At 38.3% G+C, this 20489-nt stretch overlaps 1 protein-coding gene across 5 annotated transcripts in view; it reads right to left on the bottom strand.

Annotated features, from left to right (window-relative positions):
* The window catches only part of dlg3.S (discs, large homolog 3 S homeolog), a 146381-nt gene that overhangs the window by 62145 nt on the left and 63747 nt on the right, over positions 1-20489 (bottom strand). For all 5 annotated transcript variants that reach the window (XM_041574420.1, XM_041574419.1, XM_018232928.2 and 2 more), the window contains 6 exons: positions 18116-18166; positions 17783-17907; positions 17500-17669; positions 17073-17209; positions 16800-16944; positions 11400-11550 (listed from right to left, as the gene is read on the bottom strand). In XM_041574420.1, the coding sequence (XP_041430354.1) occupies positions 11400-11550; positions 16800-16944; positions 17073-17209; positions 17500-17669; positions 17783-17907; positions 18116-18166 (779 nt within the window). The remainder of the gene's footprint in view (positions 1-11399; positions 11551-16799; positions 16945-17072; positions 17210-17499; positions 17670-17782; positions 17908-18115; positions 18167-20489) is intronic.

Raw genomic sequence — 20489 nt, 5'->3', positions numbered from 1 at the left:
CAAGTATTTGATTAGTCCACTGCTGATGAGCATTGGCTTGCAGCAGCAGATCATTGGTGTGCTGCTGTTGCTGCTGAGCATTGGACTTTACAAGTTCTTTTAGAATCTCCTCCATATTGGCAATGTTCTGGATATAACAATCCTTTAATATGACTGTCTCTTTAAGGAGCTGCCCGCATCCGAGCACCAATTGTGGGGAATCACTCTTTAGGTAGTAGCAGCAGCAGCAACTCCTTTCACACAGATAGTAGACAGTACACAGGTGATTTTTTATTCCACACACCCGTTTACACACCAACATAAAAGTTCATAATCTTTTAGGAGGCAGAAAACAAAATAGTTCCACATGTGCTGGTAAAGAAAAATGTCCTTTTCCCAAAGGATCCCCAGCCCTACTTGGGCAATATAAGTCCAGCAAACAAAATAAACTGTTAACTCACAGTCCTTTGGAGATTCCCTGTGCTTTCCTCCTGCAAGCTTCTCACTCCCAAGCACTTTAGGGAAGTAGCTGGTAGCCAGTCCTTGCTACCGGAGAATTTGTCTCCTTGACAAAACTTGTGTCCAGCAATACAGTCCTTGTGTTCAACAACACAGGTCACATGCAGTTACACTGAAAAACTTGTAACACAGCCCCAGTAGCTCTCCTCTCTCTCTCAGCCAGGGCAGAGAACAGCCTTAATTGAGCCCCCACCTTTTTACTCCAGATGAGGCTAATCATCTCCCTGCTACACAGAGCCTCATTTTCACAGCCCTCTGCACTGCTTCATAGAGGATTCTGGGAGGGATATACTTTCCATCTATGATTTTCCCAACCATGCTACAGTAGCCACAGAATGACACTGCCCAGAATTAGACAAAGTGTTATCTACAAAGACCCCTAGATCCTTCTCATTTAAGGAAACTCCAACACACTGCCATTTAGTGTATAACTTGCATTTATATTATTTTTGCCAAAGTGCATAACCTTGCATTTATCAACATTGAACCTCATTTTCCAGTTTGCTGCCCAGTTTTCCAATTTAGACAAATCACTCTGCAAAGTGGCAGCATCCTGCATGGAACCTATAGTTCTGCACAATTTAGTATCATCTGCAAAAATATAAACAGTACTTTCAATGCCCACCTCCAGGTCATTAATAAACAAGTTGAAAAGCAAGGGACCTAGTACAGAGCCCTGCGGTACTCCATTAACAACACTGGTCCAATTAGAAAATGTTCCATTTACCACCACTCTTTTTTTTGTATCTTTTAGCCAGTTCTCTATCCAGGTACAAATACTATGTTCCAGGCCAACATTCCTTAATTTAACCAGTAACTTTTTGTGTGGCACTGTATCAAATGCTTTAGCAAAGTATTAATTATATCTTAGTTAGGATCAAGAACACAGGGCTATTTTATTATTTCAGGGAAAAAGGTGATATTTTTGACAATCTCCAATTATTGGATTAAAATGGAATCTATGCTAGGTGGCCTTCCCATTATTTTGAGCTTCTGGATAAGAGATCCCATTGTATATCATTGTATATTCTTGAAAGTTATATCTGAACTGCAATATGAGAATTTATGAGCCTCTACATATAAAAACTTGACAGCAAATGATCTTGAAAATGTACCTAACTATTCTGTAAGCAAAAGTGATTTATCACTGATAGTCAGGCCCAAATTTGTGGGCAGGCCACAAAGGCCCAGGCGGCAAAAATTTGGGGGGTGGCATGCTCCTCATGTGAACTCAGACTGGGCTAGAGAATTTGGGGTACATTTATCAAAGAGTGAAGTTAGAGATCACCACAGTCCTCTAGAGTGAAATTCCACCACTCTCCACTATTATTAGGAGGAAAATATAATGTAATGGGGCAGTAATTGCCATTTAAATATTTGTTTAAATATGTGTATCCTAATAAAATGCTTGTGAGATGAAACAGAGTATTGGCAGAAAAATATTGCTAATAGGACCAATTTGATATATATGTTGTTTTAAGAAAAGAGACGTGAGGTGGCAGCACGTGATTGGTTTTAACGTTTGGGGAGGGATTTCCTGGGGTATAAATTTTGTGACCAAATGTAACAACAGTAATGCCTATGAATAAGTGCCTGTGGGTGCGAAACGCGTAGGGCGGAGTATCGGTTGGTCTGTATGCCTACTCTTAATATTTATGATGAATAAAAAGTGATTTTTTAACTTTGAGAATTGACTGGAAATATATCTTTGAATTTTTGAATTGAGTGCCCTTTGGAGTTGGGGGCTATATTCCAGCACTTGGCTCTTTTTGACAGGCCTATATAGACTGCAGCAGTTGAGTAGTAAAGTTTTTTTTGGCTAGTTTATTTGAGACTGAAGTTTTCAGTGTTTTGAGAGGCAGACCCAAGAGGAATGATAAAGGATCGGGCTCAATGGAAAGTTTAAAAATAGCTGACAAAGTATGGGCTACCATTCTCCAGAATTCTTTGACTATCTCGCAGGTCTACCACATGTGGTAAATACTCTTTTAAAAATCCCAGAGAAATGAATGGAGTGGTGCAAACTTCACGTTTTGATAAATATACCCCTTTGAATCTCCCACTCAGTCCCAGAGATCGACAGCCACCGGGAACAGGTGTGGTGTGTGGGTGTGTTCAGGGGAGTATTTATATTATGTGTGACGTCACTTCCGCAAAGTCTGTTCGCGTGATGTCATGCACATGATGCGCTGACGTGACGCGCACCACATAGGGGGTGTGTTTAGGTCCGGTGCCAAGGGCAGCATCGGACCTAAATACAGCCCTGGGTGTGTGAGCTGGGGTGTTGGAAGTGTGTGGGCAGTGGGGAGACAGAGGTGTAAGTGGCCTCGGGGCACTTGGGATTGAAATCCGGCCCTGGTAGTCAGCAGCCTCATATGGCTTAGAGGGACTTTCAGAAAGAGCCAGCACTTTAGGATAGAACTGTTTTCTGGCAGGCTGTTGTTTCTCCTACTCAATGTAATTGAATGTATTGCAGTGGGACCTGGACTTTTACTATTGAGTGCTGTTCTTAGATCTACTAGGGAGCTGTTATCTTGCGTTAGGGAGCTGTTATCTGGTTACCTTCCCATTGTTCTGCTGTTAGGCTGCTGGAGGGGGAAGAAAAAATCAGTTTGCTCTTTTGAGAAACAGATTTCAGTGCAGAGCAGCACTACAGATGCGTTTTGAAAAAAAACATGTTTTCCCATGACAGACCCTTAAAGGTTTGTATGGAACATTTCTCGGATTGATCATAATTGTAGTTCATAAAAATCAGCAAAAAAACTCATGCATCTAGCTCTGTCTTGATACTGGGACAGTTTGGCTCAAGTAACAAGCAACAAAGCTAATTCTGAGGGTAAGTAAATTACATATGCTCTTGTTTTATTAGCATTATGGTACAAACCTGCTGTACAGCTTCTTGCATAAAGTAGGTATAGGCACCTTAAAGGGATCCTGTCATTGGAAAACATGTTTTTTTCAAAACATATCAGTTAATAGTACTACTCCAACAGAATTCTGCACTGAAATCCATTTCTCAAAAGAGCTTTTTTTATATTCAATTTTGAAATCTGACATGGGGCTAGACATTTTGTCAATTTCCCAGCTGCCCCTGGTCATGTGACTTGTGCCTGCACTTTAGGAAAGAAATGCTTTCTGGCAGGCTGCTGTTTTTCCTTCTCAATGTAACTGAATGTGTCTCAGTGGGACATGGGTTTTTACTATTGAGTGTTGTTCTTAGATCTATCAGGCAGCTGTTATCTTGTGTTAGGGAGCTGTTATCTTGTTACCTTCCCATACCTTACCTTCCCTTCTTTTGTTTGGCTGCTGGGGGGGGAAAGGGAGGGGGCGATATCACTCCAACTTGCAGTACAGCAGTAAAGAGTGATTGAAGTTTATCAGAGCAAAAGTCACATGACTTAGGGCAGCTGAGAAATTGACAATATGTCTAGCCCTATGTCAGATTTCAAGATTGAATATAAAAAAAATCTGTTTGCTCTTTTGAGAAATGGATTTCAGCGCAAAACTCTGCTGGAGCAGCACTATTAATCGATTCATTTTGAAAAAAATATTTTTTTCTCTGTCTAAACCCCACTTGCTGTACAATAACCTAGTCAAACCAGTACCATCACCCCTCCTACTCTGCCCCAGTACTAAGAGCGGTGATGTGCCAATGGAACCTAGAGAATAAAATGGCTTGAACGAGGTTTAGACTCTAGTCTTATTGTTTTCACTTACAATTTTCTTTACAGAAATGTCACAGATAGTGCTTTTTCTGTTTGGTATTTAAGATATGTGGCAAGATATATTTCTCAAGAATAGCATCAGTGTTAGGGTTGCACCAACAGTGGCAAAGAAAATAGAAAATTTTCAAGTAGAGTCAGATAAAGATTGCAAAACAATGATGCATCAGTTGGGTTGAAAGCAATTTGGTAGGACCTCATCATAAAAAGCAATCAAATTAGTCTGACATGACCTATTCTTCATAAAGCCATGCTGATTGCTGCTCATAATGTCACCAGGACAAAAGTTTGGATGTGATCCCTTAACAAGCCTTCAAATACTTTGCCCACCACAGATGTCAAATTTACAGGCCTATAATTGCCAGGCTGAGATCGTAATCCAGGGGACCTGCCTCCAGTTGTGGCATGAAATCAAATATATATGATTTAGTTGATGATCTTCTGATATTTGTATTTATTTTATACGATATATGTCATTTCATTCTCACTAATTTATAATACTGATTGTTTAACCATCTTATATGACTGATCCTTAGATTTGCTCACATATGGGGCCTTAAAAGTACACACGAGCACATGAAAAAATATGTACAGTGTATATAATTTCTGCACTCACTGCCTGCCAGAGGGATTCACTTGGCCTTCACTGTGCCATTATTATGTAAATACAGTGAAATCTCAGTTTGTCATACCCTGATTTTAAATTTGCCTAATTTTTTGTGTGTTTTTTTGTGGTTCCACCCAGTGGCATAACTATAGAGGAACCCCGGGAACAGGGGGAGTCCAGACATAGAAATCACCCTTGCCCAGCCGCTGTCTGAATTAGTATGGAGCAGGTGGGTGGGTAGTGGGGGTAGGTAGCACATTGTTACACCACTGGTCTCACTAATATATAATGCATTTCCCTGATTCTACATTTTCCTGGATTTTACACCATTCTTTTCTGTTCCCCTAAAAAATGTAAAATGGGGGTTCTACTGTATGTAACTGAAAGTAGATTTGTACCTTTTATTTAATGTAAAATACCTGTGTTGTCCAGGGCCTAATAAGATTCCAAGGAATATCCCAGTGGCTCTCTTTACTCCTTAAATTTTAAAAATGCAATATATTTAATATATGCATGCATTGTCATTAGCATCATCATGTAAGGCATCCGAATGGGCTCAATACCAGCAGGGAAATAACAATGCTTTAGTTATTGCTTGAGAGGGCAACTTCTTTATCATGCTGCCTCCATGTTGAATATAAAGTAAGTGTTACCCTTGGATGACAGATGATAGAAGGAGTCTTTGCTTAAGGAAGAAATATCTCAGATGGGGCAAATATTGGCTGAAGGGATTAGTAAAATATCCCTTCTCTGCCAGATTCCTCAAATGCTTCCTAATAACACCTTCTCTATTTAGATTGTAAACTCTGTTGAGCAGGTCACTTTTTACATCTTGTATCAGTTATATTTTGTTTATTCTAAATGCTCAATGTATACAGCCTTCTACTGTACAGTGCTGCAGAATATGTTTGTGCTTTATAATTATACAGTATGTAATAATATCCCATTTTTACTTTCCCTTGCAAGTGGTCACATGAAAGTACCGTAGGCGCTGGGAGGAGAACAGGGGAATTAGGCTGTCAGAGGAAGATCATAGTCCAGCATTATGCTGATTTCAAAAGTCAATTAGTGAGCCACAATGGGGGCAGGGCTTGTGAGAGAGAGGCTGCAGGGTAGATAAAAGAACCCATGTGCAATAGCCCTTAGCAATGTGAATGAAGAGCCAGTAACCCAGGAAAGTGGAAACGGAATAAATATAGTCACATTACATGTCACATTAGTCTGCAGTATTTAACCCTCGATATTCGACCGTCGAAGTAAAATCCTTTGACTTCGAATATCGAAGATGAAGGATTTACCGATATTCCTACGATCGAAAGGAATAATCGTTCGATTATTTTTCGATTTTATCGAATAATCGTTCGATTTTAATCCATCGATCGAAGGATATTCCTTCGATCAGGAAATTGTTAGGAAGCCTATGGGGACCTTCCCCATAGGCTAACATTGGCCTTGGTAGGTTTTAGGTGGCGAACTAGGGGATCGAAGAATTTTTTAAAGAGACAGTACTTCAACTATCGAATGGTTGAATAGTCGAATAGTTGAATAATTTTTAGTTTGAATCGTTCATTTTGAAGTCGAAGGTCGTAGTCGAAGGTCAAAGTAGCCCATTCGATCGTCGAAGTAGCCATATTCGACCATTCGAAATTTGAACTTTTTTTCCTCTATTCCTTCACTAGAACTAAGAAAATGGGCCCCATATAGTCTCTGAAAATTGTATTACTTTTGAAATAGCTGGGAATATCACACCACTTTTTATGAAGAATCAATAAAATATGACCAAATTAAGGATGCCAAAATTCAATTTCTATATTAGTATATCTAGACCCCCCAATGAGGCTATATTAAATTTTCTGAAAATTAGGCCACCTTTAGATGGGTGAAATTACAATTTATCTTAGGTTTTCTAGAGCTCCATAGAAAGGACGATAAAGCAAAATTTAAAGCTTTAATATCAGAGTGCCTAAGTAATAATGGGAGGTTAATTAAGGGGTAAATTAATTCAGAAAAAAATAAGCATCTTGAAGAAAATGCTCCATTTTTACATTGAGAAATAAGAAATGTAATAGCAGCTGAAAAGTTTAAGTGATATAACTTGGTCAAATCAACTGGAATTTCAAACCTAAATATACTAAAAAATATTTGGGCTTTTTCAGCTTCAGATTTTTTTAATACAGAGTTGGAAATGTACCCAGAAACATTTAAAATTTCAGTTTTCTTAGAATTGATTTTATAACCAGAAACCCTTTCAAAAGAAACCAAAACATCAAAGATTTTATGTAATGTACTATTTGGATCTTTGCCTATCAGCAATACATCATCTGCAAAAACCATAATTTTAATTTAGGATATATTAAGGTAAACCCCTTCAAAAATTCCAGACTTATTCAGAAATCTAAGAAGTGGCTCTAACGACAAGTTAAATAAAAGGGGGGATAATGGGCAACTTTGTCTTGTACCTCTTAAATACATCATCTGCAAAAACCATAATTTTAATTTGGGATATATTACGGTAAACCCCTTCAAAAATTCCAGACTTATTCAGAAATCTAAGAAGTGGCTCTAAAGACAAGTTAAATAAAAGGGGGGATAATGGGCAACCTTGTCTTGTACCTCTAAAAATATTGAAAGGCAAAGATTTTTCGCCTGCAGCTACTATTTGTGAGATAGGAGAAGAATAAAGGAATTTTATATAATTAAAAAAGGGCCCTTGAAAACCAAAAACCTTCAAACAATTAAATAGATGGACCCAAAGAATATTGTCAAAAGCTTTTTCAGCATCAATTTTGAGAATAGAACATGGAAATGTTTGCTTTTTAACATTTTATTTTTTATTTATCATTTTAGGCAATGATTTGGATTAATTTCCTAATATTTTTAATACCAGACCTATTTTTTATGAAACATCTGAAACTGAAGAAGACATACTTAAAGCCAACCTATCTGCTAGTATTTTTGATAACATTTTTATATCTTGGTTTAAAAGAGAAATAGGTCTGAAAGAGCCCGGATTAGTGGGATCCCTATTTTCCTTGGGAATTAATCTCAAATTAGATATTAAACCAGATGGGAATGAACTATCTTTCCCATGAAACAAAATATCATTGAACAATTGCACAAGAATGGAGCCATTGTTGTATTCAAGGATTTATAAAAAGAAGATGTAATCCATCAAAACCACTCACTTTTCCATGTTTGAGAGATTTAAATGTGTTAACAGCATCTTTAGTAATTATTTTATTTAGTGCTTCTAACGTAGTATGTGAAATCTGTGTGAAGGAAGTATTATTGACTGAGGGAGAATAAAGAGATTGAAAATAATCTTTAAAGATTTCCACTATTTTTAAGGGATCATTTGTTAAAATTCTCCCAGAGAAGGGTTATATTACTTTGATGACATTCATTCTCTTTAATGAACAAAGTCGATCTATTTTCCAGCAATTCAATGAAATCTTTTCTATCCAATAAAAATGATGGGAATGACCATAGGATACAACTTTTAATTCTTTGTGAACCAATAATACTAGTTTTAAGAGGAGTGTGGTCTGAATGTTCAATGAGATTTATATTAACTTGGGCCATCTTATCAATAACATCATTTGATACAAACAAGTAATCAATTCTTGTATGTCAGCTCCCAGCAGGAGTAGTCAGGACCAAGGAGGAAGCTTAAGTTTAAAGTCGAAGATTGCGGTATCCAAAAAGGGGTCAGGCGTAATCGTAGTCAAATTCAGGCAAAAGGTACGAAGGCAGGCAGCAAGGATCTTGGAACAGGTTCAGGCAAGGGTCAAAGTCCAGGAACACACTCAGGAATAATTTAGGAACACCCAGGAACGAAGGTAGCAATTCCTATAATTGGGCATTGAATCCGTGACCTGGAAGAGCCTTTATCTTCAAATTTCACGCCAGGTGCGTGACGTCATCATGCCGGTGTCAAGATGCCAGTGTCATTGCGCCAGCACTGCTACCCGTGTGTTGGCTATGGGCGCCGCCATCTTGGACGCGGCGCCAAAGAGGAAGCACACAGCGATATCGCACCAACGTTATGTGGATAGGAAAAAAAGTAATGTCCTTTTCAGATAGATAGGAGAAATTCTCCAGCCATCATTTAAACTAGTATCTTTAATAAAATTGCTTAACAACCTGGAACTTCCTTTAGAAGGACAAGGAACCGAAGATATTGAATGCATTTTAAAATTATGAATTTCATTAAAATCTCCCCCAGCAATAATATTTTTTTAGGTAACAAATAAATCTTATGTGTTATCTGAGAAAAGAATGCTTCTTGGGCTGTAGTAGGGGCATATATAAAAGCAAAATGCCAAAGTTTATCCTTTATCTTAACTTCCACAAAGACGAGTCTACCCTCTTTGTCCTTCTTTATGTGAACAATGTAAACATTTAAATTTTTCCTAAATAAGATTGCAGCCCCATTTTTCTTTTTAACTGCTGCAGAGTAAACCATTTCCCCTATCCAGCCTTTAAAGAGCCTCTTATTATCAGCTTCATTTGAATGAGATTCCTGTAAAAGTGCTACATCTGCATTTAGTTTCCCTAGATGTTTCAAAATCTTATTCCTCATAGTAAAATGATTAAAGGACCAGTAACATAAAAAAATCAAAAAAAAAATTTGTTTCTTTGTAACGAGAAAAAAACCACAAAGCTTTTATAAAGAAATTGCTTACTGATTCTCAGCATGCGATCCTCTTCAGTAACGGTGACAGGGCGACGATCCATTGTGCGGCGCTTGATTTCTCCTCCCTGCCTTCTATAGGAGGTAGCCAGGCAGGAGAAATCGAGCACTGCACGATGGATTGTCGCCCTGTCGCCGTTTCTGTAGAGGAGCGTATGCAGAGAATTGGTAAGTAATTTCTTAATAAAAGCTTTGCGATTTAAAAGTTAAAACTGTCTTGGTGGGTTTTTTTCGTTACAAAGAACAATTTTTTTTATGTTACCAGTCCTTTAAGACCATTAACATTCCAGGAAATTACAGCCTCTTACTTCGTCCCTCACTTTTTACTTATTCCTTACTCACTTTTTAGATTTTGTTTATATTTCTCTCTTTTTTTCTCCTTTTTTTCTTTCCTCCCAATTCAGTTTATTGCCACCCTCTTTTTTTCCCTTTTCCCCAATTACTTTTTATTTTATCCTTTTTTTTATTCACCTCTTTTGTAACAATTTCTCCGTCCTTTTTTTTCTCTCTTTTTCTGACTTTTTCCTCTTATTCCTTTTTTTTCCCTTCTTCCTCCTGAACCTTTTATTTTAACATTTAGTTTCTTCTCTTTTTATTGGCAAAACAATTCAGTCCATTTCCCAGCACTAGAAAACTGCACAACTGTTGCTCAACTCAGTGTTTAAACAAAATAATCTATATCAAAAAAAAAAATGAAGAAATGTTAAACACTAGAGTCAAATTTCACTGCAGTCTGACCAAACTTTGATTTCTCAATTTCTCCTCAACAAAAAAAAAACACAACAAGCTGCTTCGTTGTTCAGTACAAGTGATATTCAGCAGTTGGTCCGTTCTGCAAACCAGCCGCCATTTACTGTAACATCCACCAAGTACCTCAGCCAATGTACATATTCTTGTCAAAGTCACAAATTAGCCTGTTCACTGAAATTATAAATCAGCTACGATCAGTAAAACAAGCTGCTCCATTATTCATAACAAGTGATACTCCGCAGCTGATCCATTCTGCAAGCCAGCTGCCATTAACTGTAACATCTACCAAGTACGTCCACAAATGTACTAGTCTCGTCAAAGTCACAAATAAGACGGTTCACTGAAATTAACAGTCAGCTCTGTTCTGTAGGCCAAGCAAGAATTAGCAGCTGTACCTTTCTGTAAGCCAGCTGCCGCTAAACCACAAAACGTACCCCAGTGCGCAGGTTTCTGCTTGAGACTGATACTGTAGTTGGAACTGCATTAAAGGGGACCTGTCACCCCCAAAAAATAGTTCCAAATCCTTTTCTATTATGCTAGTTGCACTAAATAAACTTTATACTATACAGATATCATTTAAATTGTGTTTCCTTTTGTCTTGGAATTCACAATTACAGCAAACAGGTATGTGCCATTTTGTGGACACTATTACTAAGGCAAGCTGTATATCACCAGACTAATCCCATGCACAGTGCCCTACAAAATTATTAAGTGTGGGGAGTGCAGCGATATCTAGGAGTGCTGAATGGAAAGTGAAAGTAATTGACTGCCTCACCTCTATGCCTCAGGCATAGAGACGGGACAGGAAATATATGATTGACAGCTCAGATATTTAAACAACTTTATAAGAGGTATGGATGTTTTAATGAAAAACAGAACTTGGGTTTCATGTTTAATTTGCAAAATACTTTCATTATACAACTTTTTACTGTATGTGTGGGTGACAGGTCAGCTATAAGCATGATATGCGTAATGTAAACATTTTTATAATTTTACGTTTTTTGTATGCAAATTATACATTAAACATAAATATCAAAAACAGTTATATGTGTGTGTATAGAGTTTTATTACATCACACTTCCATTGCCACATTGCATGATTATTCTTCTCACTCATATACAATTGTTACCTGGTAAAATCTTCTTCTCCAAGCATATGTCGAGGAACTGGGGAGAATCTCGATGGGGTTTGGGAAGGTGGATAAGGTGACTTGTTTTCCATACTACTCAGGTATCCCCCCAGACTGGAGTTATGGCTTATGTGATTATCTACTGTGAAAGCTGAAAAGAATAGAAAAGATATGCAAAAAAAGTTAGAATTAGTTAAAATTATAGTTAGAATTTTTAAGAATGACAAAGGGATACAAAGGTAAAACAGGACAGGAAAGGTAATCAAGATGAAAGAAACAAGATGTGATTTAGTTAAATTCTCATTCATCCAGGTCATGGTATAGCTTTAGAAATAAGTAAAATCAGCTGGACTTGCTGTGTTTTTTCCTTGAAGATGTTTCACCAGTCATCCAACTGGCTTTCTCAATTCAGAATCTGAATTAAGAAAGCCAGTTGGATAACTGGTGAAACGTCTTCAAGGAAAAAACACAGCAAGTCCAGTTGATTGGACTTATTTCTACAGATATTTAAATGGTATATATTGGAGATTATTCAAGACTATTAATGCACCAATATAAAAAAACAACAGGAACCATCAGATATTTTCTTCTTTAGCTAGACATATCAATTAATATTTAAAGGGTTTGTTCTACTTTGAGTTAACTCTTAGTATTCTGAGACAATTTGCAATTGGTTTTCATTTTTTAATATTTGTGGCTTTTACGTTAGCTTTTTTATTTAGCAGCTCTCGACTTTCAGAAATCTGGTTGCTAGGATCCAATTTACCCCAGCAACCATGCATTGATTTGAATAAGAGGAAGAAATATACAAAATACAGTCATATGAAAAAGTTTGGGAACCCCCTCTTAATTCTTTGGAGTTTTGTTTATCATTGACTGAGCTTTCAAAGTAGCAACTTCCTTTTAATATATAACATGCCTTATGGAAACCGTAGTATTTCAGCAGTGACAAAGTTTATTGGAGTAACAGAAAATATGCAATATGCATCATAACAAAATTAGACAGGTGAATAAATTTGGGCACCCCAACAGAGATATTACATCAATACTTAAGTTGAGCCTCCTTTTGCAAATGTAACAGCCTCTAGACACCTTCTATAGCCTTTGAGTGTCTGGATTCTGGATGGCGGTATTTGTGACCATTCGTTCATACAAAATCTCTTCAGTTCAGTTAAATTTGATGGCTGCCGAGAATGGACAGCCTGCTTCAAATCATCCCATAGATTTTTGATGATATTCAAGTCAGGGGACTGTGATGGCCATTCCAGAATATTGTATTTCTCCCTCTGCATGTAGATTTCGAGATTTCTTGACTGATGCTTGAACATTATCCTGAAGAATTTGTTGATTTTGGGTTGAATTCATTCCACCCTCGACTTTAACAAGTGCCCCAGTCCCTGAACTAGCCACACAGCCCCACAGCATGATGGAACCTCCACCAAATTTGACAGTAGGTAGCAGGCGTTTTTCTTGGAATGAGGTGTTCTTCTTCCGCCTGCAAATCGCATTTTGTCATGACCAAATAACTAAATTTTTGCCTCATCAGTCCAAAACACTTTGTTCCAAAATGACTGTGGCTTGTATAAATGAGCTTTTGCATAGAACAAGCGACTGTTTGTGGCATGAGTGCAGAAAGGGCTTCTTTATCATCACCCTGCCATACAGATATTCTTTGTGCAAATTGTGCTGAATTGTAGAACGATGTATAGCTGCGCCATCTGCAGCAAGATATTCTTGCAGGTCTTTGGAGGTGATCTTTGGGTTGTCTGTAACCATTCTCACAATCATCCACATATGCCGCTCCTGTATTTTTCTTGGCCTGCCAGACCTGGGTTTTACAGCAACTGTGCCTGTGGCCTTCCATTTCCTGATTACATTCCTTACAGTTAAAACTGACAGTTTGAATCTCTGAGATAGCTTTTTGTAGCCTTCCCCCAAACCATGATACTGTAACAATCTTTGTTTTCAGATCTTTTGAAACTTGCTTTGAGGATCCCATGCTGTCACTCTTCAGAGGAGAATCAAACAGAAGCACAACTTGCGATTGGCCACCTTACATACCTTTACTCATGATTTGACACACTGGCCTATGAAGTTTAAGGCTTAATGAGCTAATCCAACCAATTTGGCGCTGCCAGTAATCAGTATTGAGCAGTTAAAATAAGCAAAATCACAAGGGTACCCAATTTTTTGCACATTCAGTTTTTCACATTTGATTTAATTTCATGCAACCGAATACTGCTTCACTAAAAATCTTTGTTCAGAAAACACCCCAGTACTCAGATGTTACTGGGAAATGAAAGACATACCACTGTTATCTTTTTTGTTGAAAGTGGAATAAATTATTATGCAGGCTGAGAGGGGTTCCCAAACTTTTTCATATGACTGTATATGAGAACTATTATGCTCCACATAATTTTGTCTGGCCCAGTGAAGCCAATTTATTATTTATTCCTTTTTATGAGCAGTATCAATACAGTATATGCAACTTCTAAGAAAGATAACTACGTTTTTATACCTAACAATTTATTTTCTTCTTCAGAATTATTTATTAATTATCTGCATTGTTAATTCCTTCATGTGATCACAATTATCAATGTGAATAGTTATATAGTTAGTTACATAGTTAAATTGGGTTGAAAAAAGACAAAGTCCATCAAGTTCAACCCCTCCAAATGAAAACCCAGCATCCATACACACACCCCTCCCTACTTTTTCATAAATTATATATACCCATACCTATACTACCTATAGAGTTTAGTATCACAATAGTCATTGATATTCTGTCTGTCCAAAAAGTCATCCAAGCCATTCTTAAAGGCATTAACTTAATCATCCATTACAATATCACTTGGCAGTGCATTCCACAACCTCACTGTCCTGACTGTGAAGAACCCCCTACGTTGCTTCAAATGAAAATTATTTTCTTATAGTCTAAAGGGGTGGTCTCTGGTACGGTGATCCACTTTATGGGTAAAAAGGTCCCCTGCTATTTGTCTATAATGTCCTCTTATGTGCTTGTAAAGTGTAATCATGTCCCCTTGCAAGCGCCTTTTTTCCCAGAGAAAACAACCTCAACCTTGACAGTCTACTAATTTAAGACTTCCATCACTCTAATCAATTTAGTTGCACGTCTCTGCACTCTCTCCAGCTCATTTATATCCCTCTTAAGGACTGGAGTCCAACTAGAACGTTTTCTAATTGGACCAGTGTTGTTAGTGGAGTACCGCAGGGCTCTGTACTAGGTCCCTTGCTTTTCAACTTGTTTATTAATGACCTGGAGGTGGGCATTGAAAGTACTGTTTCTATTTTTGCAGATGATACTAAATTGTGCAGAACTATAGGTTCCATGCAGGATGCTGCCACTTTGCAGAGTGATTTGTCTAAACTGGAAAACTGGGCAGAAAACTGGAAAATGTTGATAAATGCAAGGTTATGCACTTTGGCAAAAATATTATAAATGCAAGTTATACACTAAATGGCAGTATGTTGGGAGTTTCCTTAAATGAGAAGGATCTAGGGGTCTTTGTAGATAACACGTTGTCTAATTCTGGGCAGTGTCATTCTGTGGCTACTAAAGCAAATAAAGTTCTGTCTTGCATAAAAAAGGGCATTAACTCAAGGGATGAAAACATAATTATGCCTCTTTATAGGTCCCTGGTAAGGCCTCATCTGGAGTATGCAGTGCAGTTTTGGACTCCAGTCCTTAAGAGGGATATAAATGAGCTGGAGAGAGTGCAGAGACGTGCAACTAAATTGGTTAGAGGGATGGAAGACTTAAATTATAAGGGTAGACTGTCAAGGTTGGGGTTGTTTTCTCTGGAAAAAAGGCGCTTGCGACGGGACATGATTACACTTTACAAGTACATTAGAGGACATTATAGACAAATGGCAGGGGACCTTTTTACCCATAAAGTGGATCACCGTACCAGAGGCCACCCCTTTAGACTAGAAGAAAAGAGCTTTCATTTGAAGCAACGTAGGGGGTTCTTTACAGTCAGGACAGTGAGGTTGTGGAATGCACTGCCGGGTGATGTTGTGATGGCTGATTTAGTTAATGCCTTTAAGAATGGCTTGGATGATTTTTTGGACAGACATAATATCAAAGGCTATTGTGATACTAAGCTCTATAGTTAGTATAAGTATGGGTATATAGAATTTAATTAAAAGTAGGGATGGGTGTATGTATGGATGCTGGGTTTTCATTTCGAGGGGTTGAACTTGATGGACTTTGTCTTTTTTCAACCCAATTTAACTATGTAACTATGTAATTGCACTGCATACTTCAGATGAGGCCTTACCAGGGTCCTATAAAGAGGTATAATTATGTTTTCATCCCTTGAGTTAATGCCCTTTTTTATGCAAGACAGAACTTTATTTGCTTTAGTAGCCACAGAATGACACTGCTCAGAATTAGACAACGTGTTATCTACAAATGACCCTAGATCCTTCTCATTTAAGGAAACTCCCAACACACTGCCATTTAGTGCATAACCTTGCATTTATCAACATTGAACCTTATTTTCCAGTTTGCTGGCCAGTTTCCCAACTTAGACAGATCACTATGCAAAGTGGCAGCATCCTGCATGGAACCTATAGTTCTGCACAATTTAGTATCATCTGAAAAATAGAAACAGTACTTTCAATGCCCACCTCCAGGTCATTAATAAACAAGTTGAAAAGCAAGGGACCTAGTACAATGCCCTGTGGTACTCCACTAACAACACTGGTCCAATTAGAAAATGTTCCATTTACCACCACTCTTTGTAGTCTATCTTTTAGCCAGTTCTCTATCCAGGTACAAATACTATGTTCCAGGCCAATATTCCTTAATTTAACCAGTAACCTTTTGTGTGGCACTGTATCAAATGCTTTAGCAAAGTCTAATGGGTCTTAAAACTCTGCTGCCGCTGTTGAGATGCTCTAATTACTTGCTGTAGCAGTCAAACACATTTAGATGAATTGGCATATTGCTTTGGTGTTGACCTGCTTTGAAGGCTGGATAAATCTGCTCTTTATTGTGTATGATGAGGGCAGGATCACACATTGCATTTTTTCCACTGGCATGGATAAGCCAGTGGAGAAGTCAGTTTATTAAGGACTTTTTATGGCATCGAGATGATCTTCATGGGAGATTCGTGCAAGTAGAAGCAATATGTGTTGGTTAGAGGAGCATTCATTACAGCCGCAAGTAGTAGTATTAATATACTAACACGGACCTAAAACTCAGCTAAGAACATTAGAATATGCAGAGTTTGTTTAGGCAACAGACAAAAGATGGCTGAACAGAGTTGATAGCAAACAATTCAATATACAGTATACCAGGGAAACCTTTTTATATTTACAAGCTAAAAAATCGTTATTTATTTATTTATTAAGCAGATGGATAGAAGCACCTACTGCTGGCATAGTCAGGTGGCGCATAGATCTCATTGAGGTGAACAGGGCCAGGTTTGGCGACTTTAAGATAAACCATATCTGAGGTATTCTTCAAAGCAGCTACTGCCTCCTCATGTCTTACATCCTGTAGATTAGTGTTATTGACCTATACAAGAAGAAAATATTAAAGGGGAGTTAAGGAGGTGCTGGAGTCTAATGAGATACACTGTAGTTAGTGAAATAACAGCTACAGTGTAAACAAGAAAACGCCTGTATTGTCTCTTGCATACACACCGCTAGAAGTCTGTCTCCAATTTGAAGCCGCCCATCTTTCTGAGCTGCTCCCCCTTCAATGATCTTGGTTATATAAATGCTGTTGTCCCCTGGTATGTGCTGGTTCCCAATACCCCCAGCAATGCTGAATCCCAGTCCTGCAGAACATGGATGCCAATTTTTATTAATTGGAAGATAATAATGTTGCTCTAACCTTGAAAGCTAGCGTGACAAGCATAAACATAGAAGTATATATAAGTTAGCAACAGTCTTTTTTGCTGTCCTTCTCAACAGCACCCAACTGAAGTATCACCCAGATCTGTGATGTGAAGAAACATTTATACATTGCCTTCTTCTTTAATGCCTTCACCTCCCTCTACCCTGATTTCAATTCCCCCCAGTCCTCCTCCTAACTCTATACTTCTGTCACACTCTATGGCAAACTCACCTTTAGGTCCTTTCAGCAGGTTGACCTCCATTATGGTTTCTGGGGGGCTCTGTCTGCGTCGCACCAAAAGTCTCACCACTGGACCAGCTTCCTTTAAGGCCTCCACTGACTTGCTATGTACAACCTCTGTTACATCCACATCATTTACACGCAGGACACAGTCGGAAACACTGGACAATGAAAAAAGTTGTGAGTGGCATCATTCCAATGCCAGGTAATTGGATGGCACCTACAGACAAGCATTAGAAAGTGTTAGCTTGGATGAGCATAATGAAGCACCCACCTGAGTCTACCATCCATTGCTGCAGCGCCTCCTGGAATGATCTTGGTAATAAATATCCCAGGGTCATCAGGAACATGTGGATTATCAATTCCTCCAGCAATGCTGAAGCCTAGACCAGAATTGCCCTGAAAAAAGGAGATTTACAGGAAACCAAAATCAAAACACAGTACAAGGCAAATTCAATTTTCAAAACTCATGGTTGAGATCTGTGTGTCTAAGATGGAGAAAGATGGGTGAAATAAGATGAGAAGTAAGTCAGTAGACCAAAGACTCTTTAGGGCATGTGAGAAAGCAAACAGCAGTGAGTACATTTCGGTTTTAGTTCACACTCACCCTTTCTAGTACTATTTCTTCATACTTATATAATGTGTCGCTGCCATTGACCTGTATGAAAAAAAGAGACTTCATGGAATGAAAGTCCTGACATAAATGCAACTGGAGGTATTCTATATTTGTTCCTATTACTCTTTCATCAAATATATTTCAAAACAAGTAGTTTGAACATGTGTTGATCAAAACCATTGCTGGTAGCAGTCAATTGCTTATTGGAGAGTGCTGTTTTTGGAGGAGAAGACGATGCTGGGAATCCTCAAAGTATGTTTATGTTTTTTTGGTATTTGTGATGTCCTTTAAACAAACACTAAATGAAAGAATTTGAAGTAAATTTTATATAAAGACTACAGCTTTAGCAATGCCTTGGTTAAAGAGATACTGTCACCAGAAAATAACCTTTTTTTTATATCCATCATAACATTATTGTCACGACCAGTGGCCCAAACCCCACATAGGAATGACCAGAAGGGCCACTGGGTTAATATTTAAAGAGGGAGTAGACTGGCAAGGATGCTTTCAGACAGAGAGGTTATTAGCCAACATAAAGTAAAAGAACAACTTACTGGCTCAGGAGTTCAAAGTAAAACAAAAGTCAAAGAACAAGTACACTTTAGCCAAAAAGGAAAACAAGAGCAAGAATCAGAAACATCAGCACGGGAGAGAGAGTACTAGAACAGGGTCAGACTGGAACAGGGTCAGACTGGAACAGGGTCAGACTGGAACAGGGTCAGACTGGAACATAGGAACAGGTGTCCAGCAGGTTTGGAGACCTATGAACTGGCAGGGGGGAAAGCTCAATGAAAGTTTAAATAAGGGCCCTCTGCTGGGAGCTAATTAGGAAATAGGCTGCACCTGCCAGTTAATGCAGAGCAGCTGAAATAATGCAGTGCCAGGGTTAACCATAGGGACCTCATAATAGGGTAAAGCTGGCCATAGACGCAAAGATCCGATCGTACGAATCAACGTACGATCGGACTTTCCCATCTCCCGACCCTCCACTAACCATTCAGATCAAAGTCTTTACCATTCCGATCAAATAAGAACAGATCACCCAATGCTCTGCCCCTGACAGCAATCGTACGATACTTATGTCTGACAACACTAGTGATAGTCTCCCACTGAAAATCGTACGATCGGCAATACACGCAGAGATATATATCGGCAGGCGACAGAAATTTTCTAACCTGTCCGATCGACCAAACGACTGATCTCCGACGGACGAAAAATGTCGGGACTCTCCACACATGGTCCGAAAATCGTACGAATCCACGATTCGTACGATCGGATCTTTGCGTCTATGGCCAGCTTAAGCCTATACCTCTAATCTGCTTGAATAGTGAAGAGGCTAGGCAACAGGCTACAATACACAGGTCTCTAGTTCAAACCCAGCAGAGGGATGATTCCTTACAATTATCTTTGAATGTTATTTATCATTTTGCCATAAAAGTATTTGCCTGATGCTTTTACATAACCTTTCTTACCCCATGTTCCTCTATGAGGAGGCTGCCATATTTGTGCAGCAGTAGTCAGTTAGCATTAGAAACTGTAACAGACATACTGAGATGGGACAGTCAGGTTGGCAAAACAGTCAGGTTTAGAAACTTTAAGTAATAATTACTTACAAAAGCAGACCTATCATCAAAAAACAGTCAACATGACCTATATGTAACTTTTGGGGGCAGATTCACTAACTTCGAGTGAAGGATTCGAATGAAAAAAACTTCGAATTTCGAAGTATTTTTTGGGTACTTCGACCATCGAATTGGTTAAATTCGTTCGAATTCGATCGAAATCGAACGATTCGAAGTAAAAATCGTTCGACTATTCGACCATTCGATAGTCGAAGTACTTTCCCTTTAAAAAAAACTTCGACCCCCTACTTCGGCAGATAAAACCTACCGAAGTCAATGTTAGCCTATGGGGAAGGTCCCCATAGGCTTGCTAAACTTTTTTGGATCGAAGGATATTCATTCGATCGTTTGATTAAAATCCTTCGAATTGTTCGATTCGAAGGATTTAATCGTTCGATCGAACGAAAAATCCTTCGATCGTTCGATCGAACGTTTAGCGCTAAATCCTTCGACTTCGATATTCGAAGTCGAAGGATTTCAATTCGAGGGTCGAATTTCGAAGTATTTTTAACTTCGAAATTCGACCCTTAGTGAATCTGCCCCATAATGTAGATTAATATTTTGAAAATATTTTTTTTAGTGTCAGTATCACTTTAAGACAATTAATTTGAAACATATTGAGTAAAATATTAATACAGGTATGAGATCTATTATCCAGAATGATTGGGATCTGGGGATTTCTGAATAAGGGTGTCTTTCCGGATAATAGTATTATTTTGTCTCCAATAAGGATTAATAATATC

Source organism: Xenopus laevis, chromosome 8S, assembly GCF_017654675.1.
Source record: "Xenopus laevis strain J_2021 chromosome 8S, Xenopus_laevis_v10.1, whole genome shotgun sequence".
In the NCBI taxonomy this organism is placed as follows: domain Eukaryota; kingdom Metazoa; phylum Chordata; class Amphibia; order Anura; family Pipidae; genus Xenopus; species Xenopus laevis.
The sequence above is the reverse complement of the archived record's forward strand: the minus strand, read 5'-3'. Positions and strand labels throughout refer to the sequence as shown.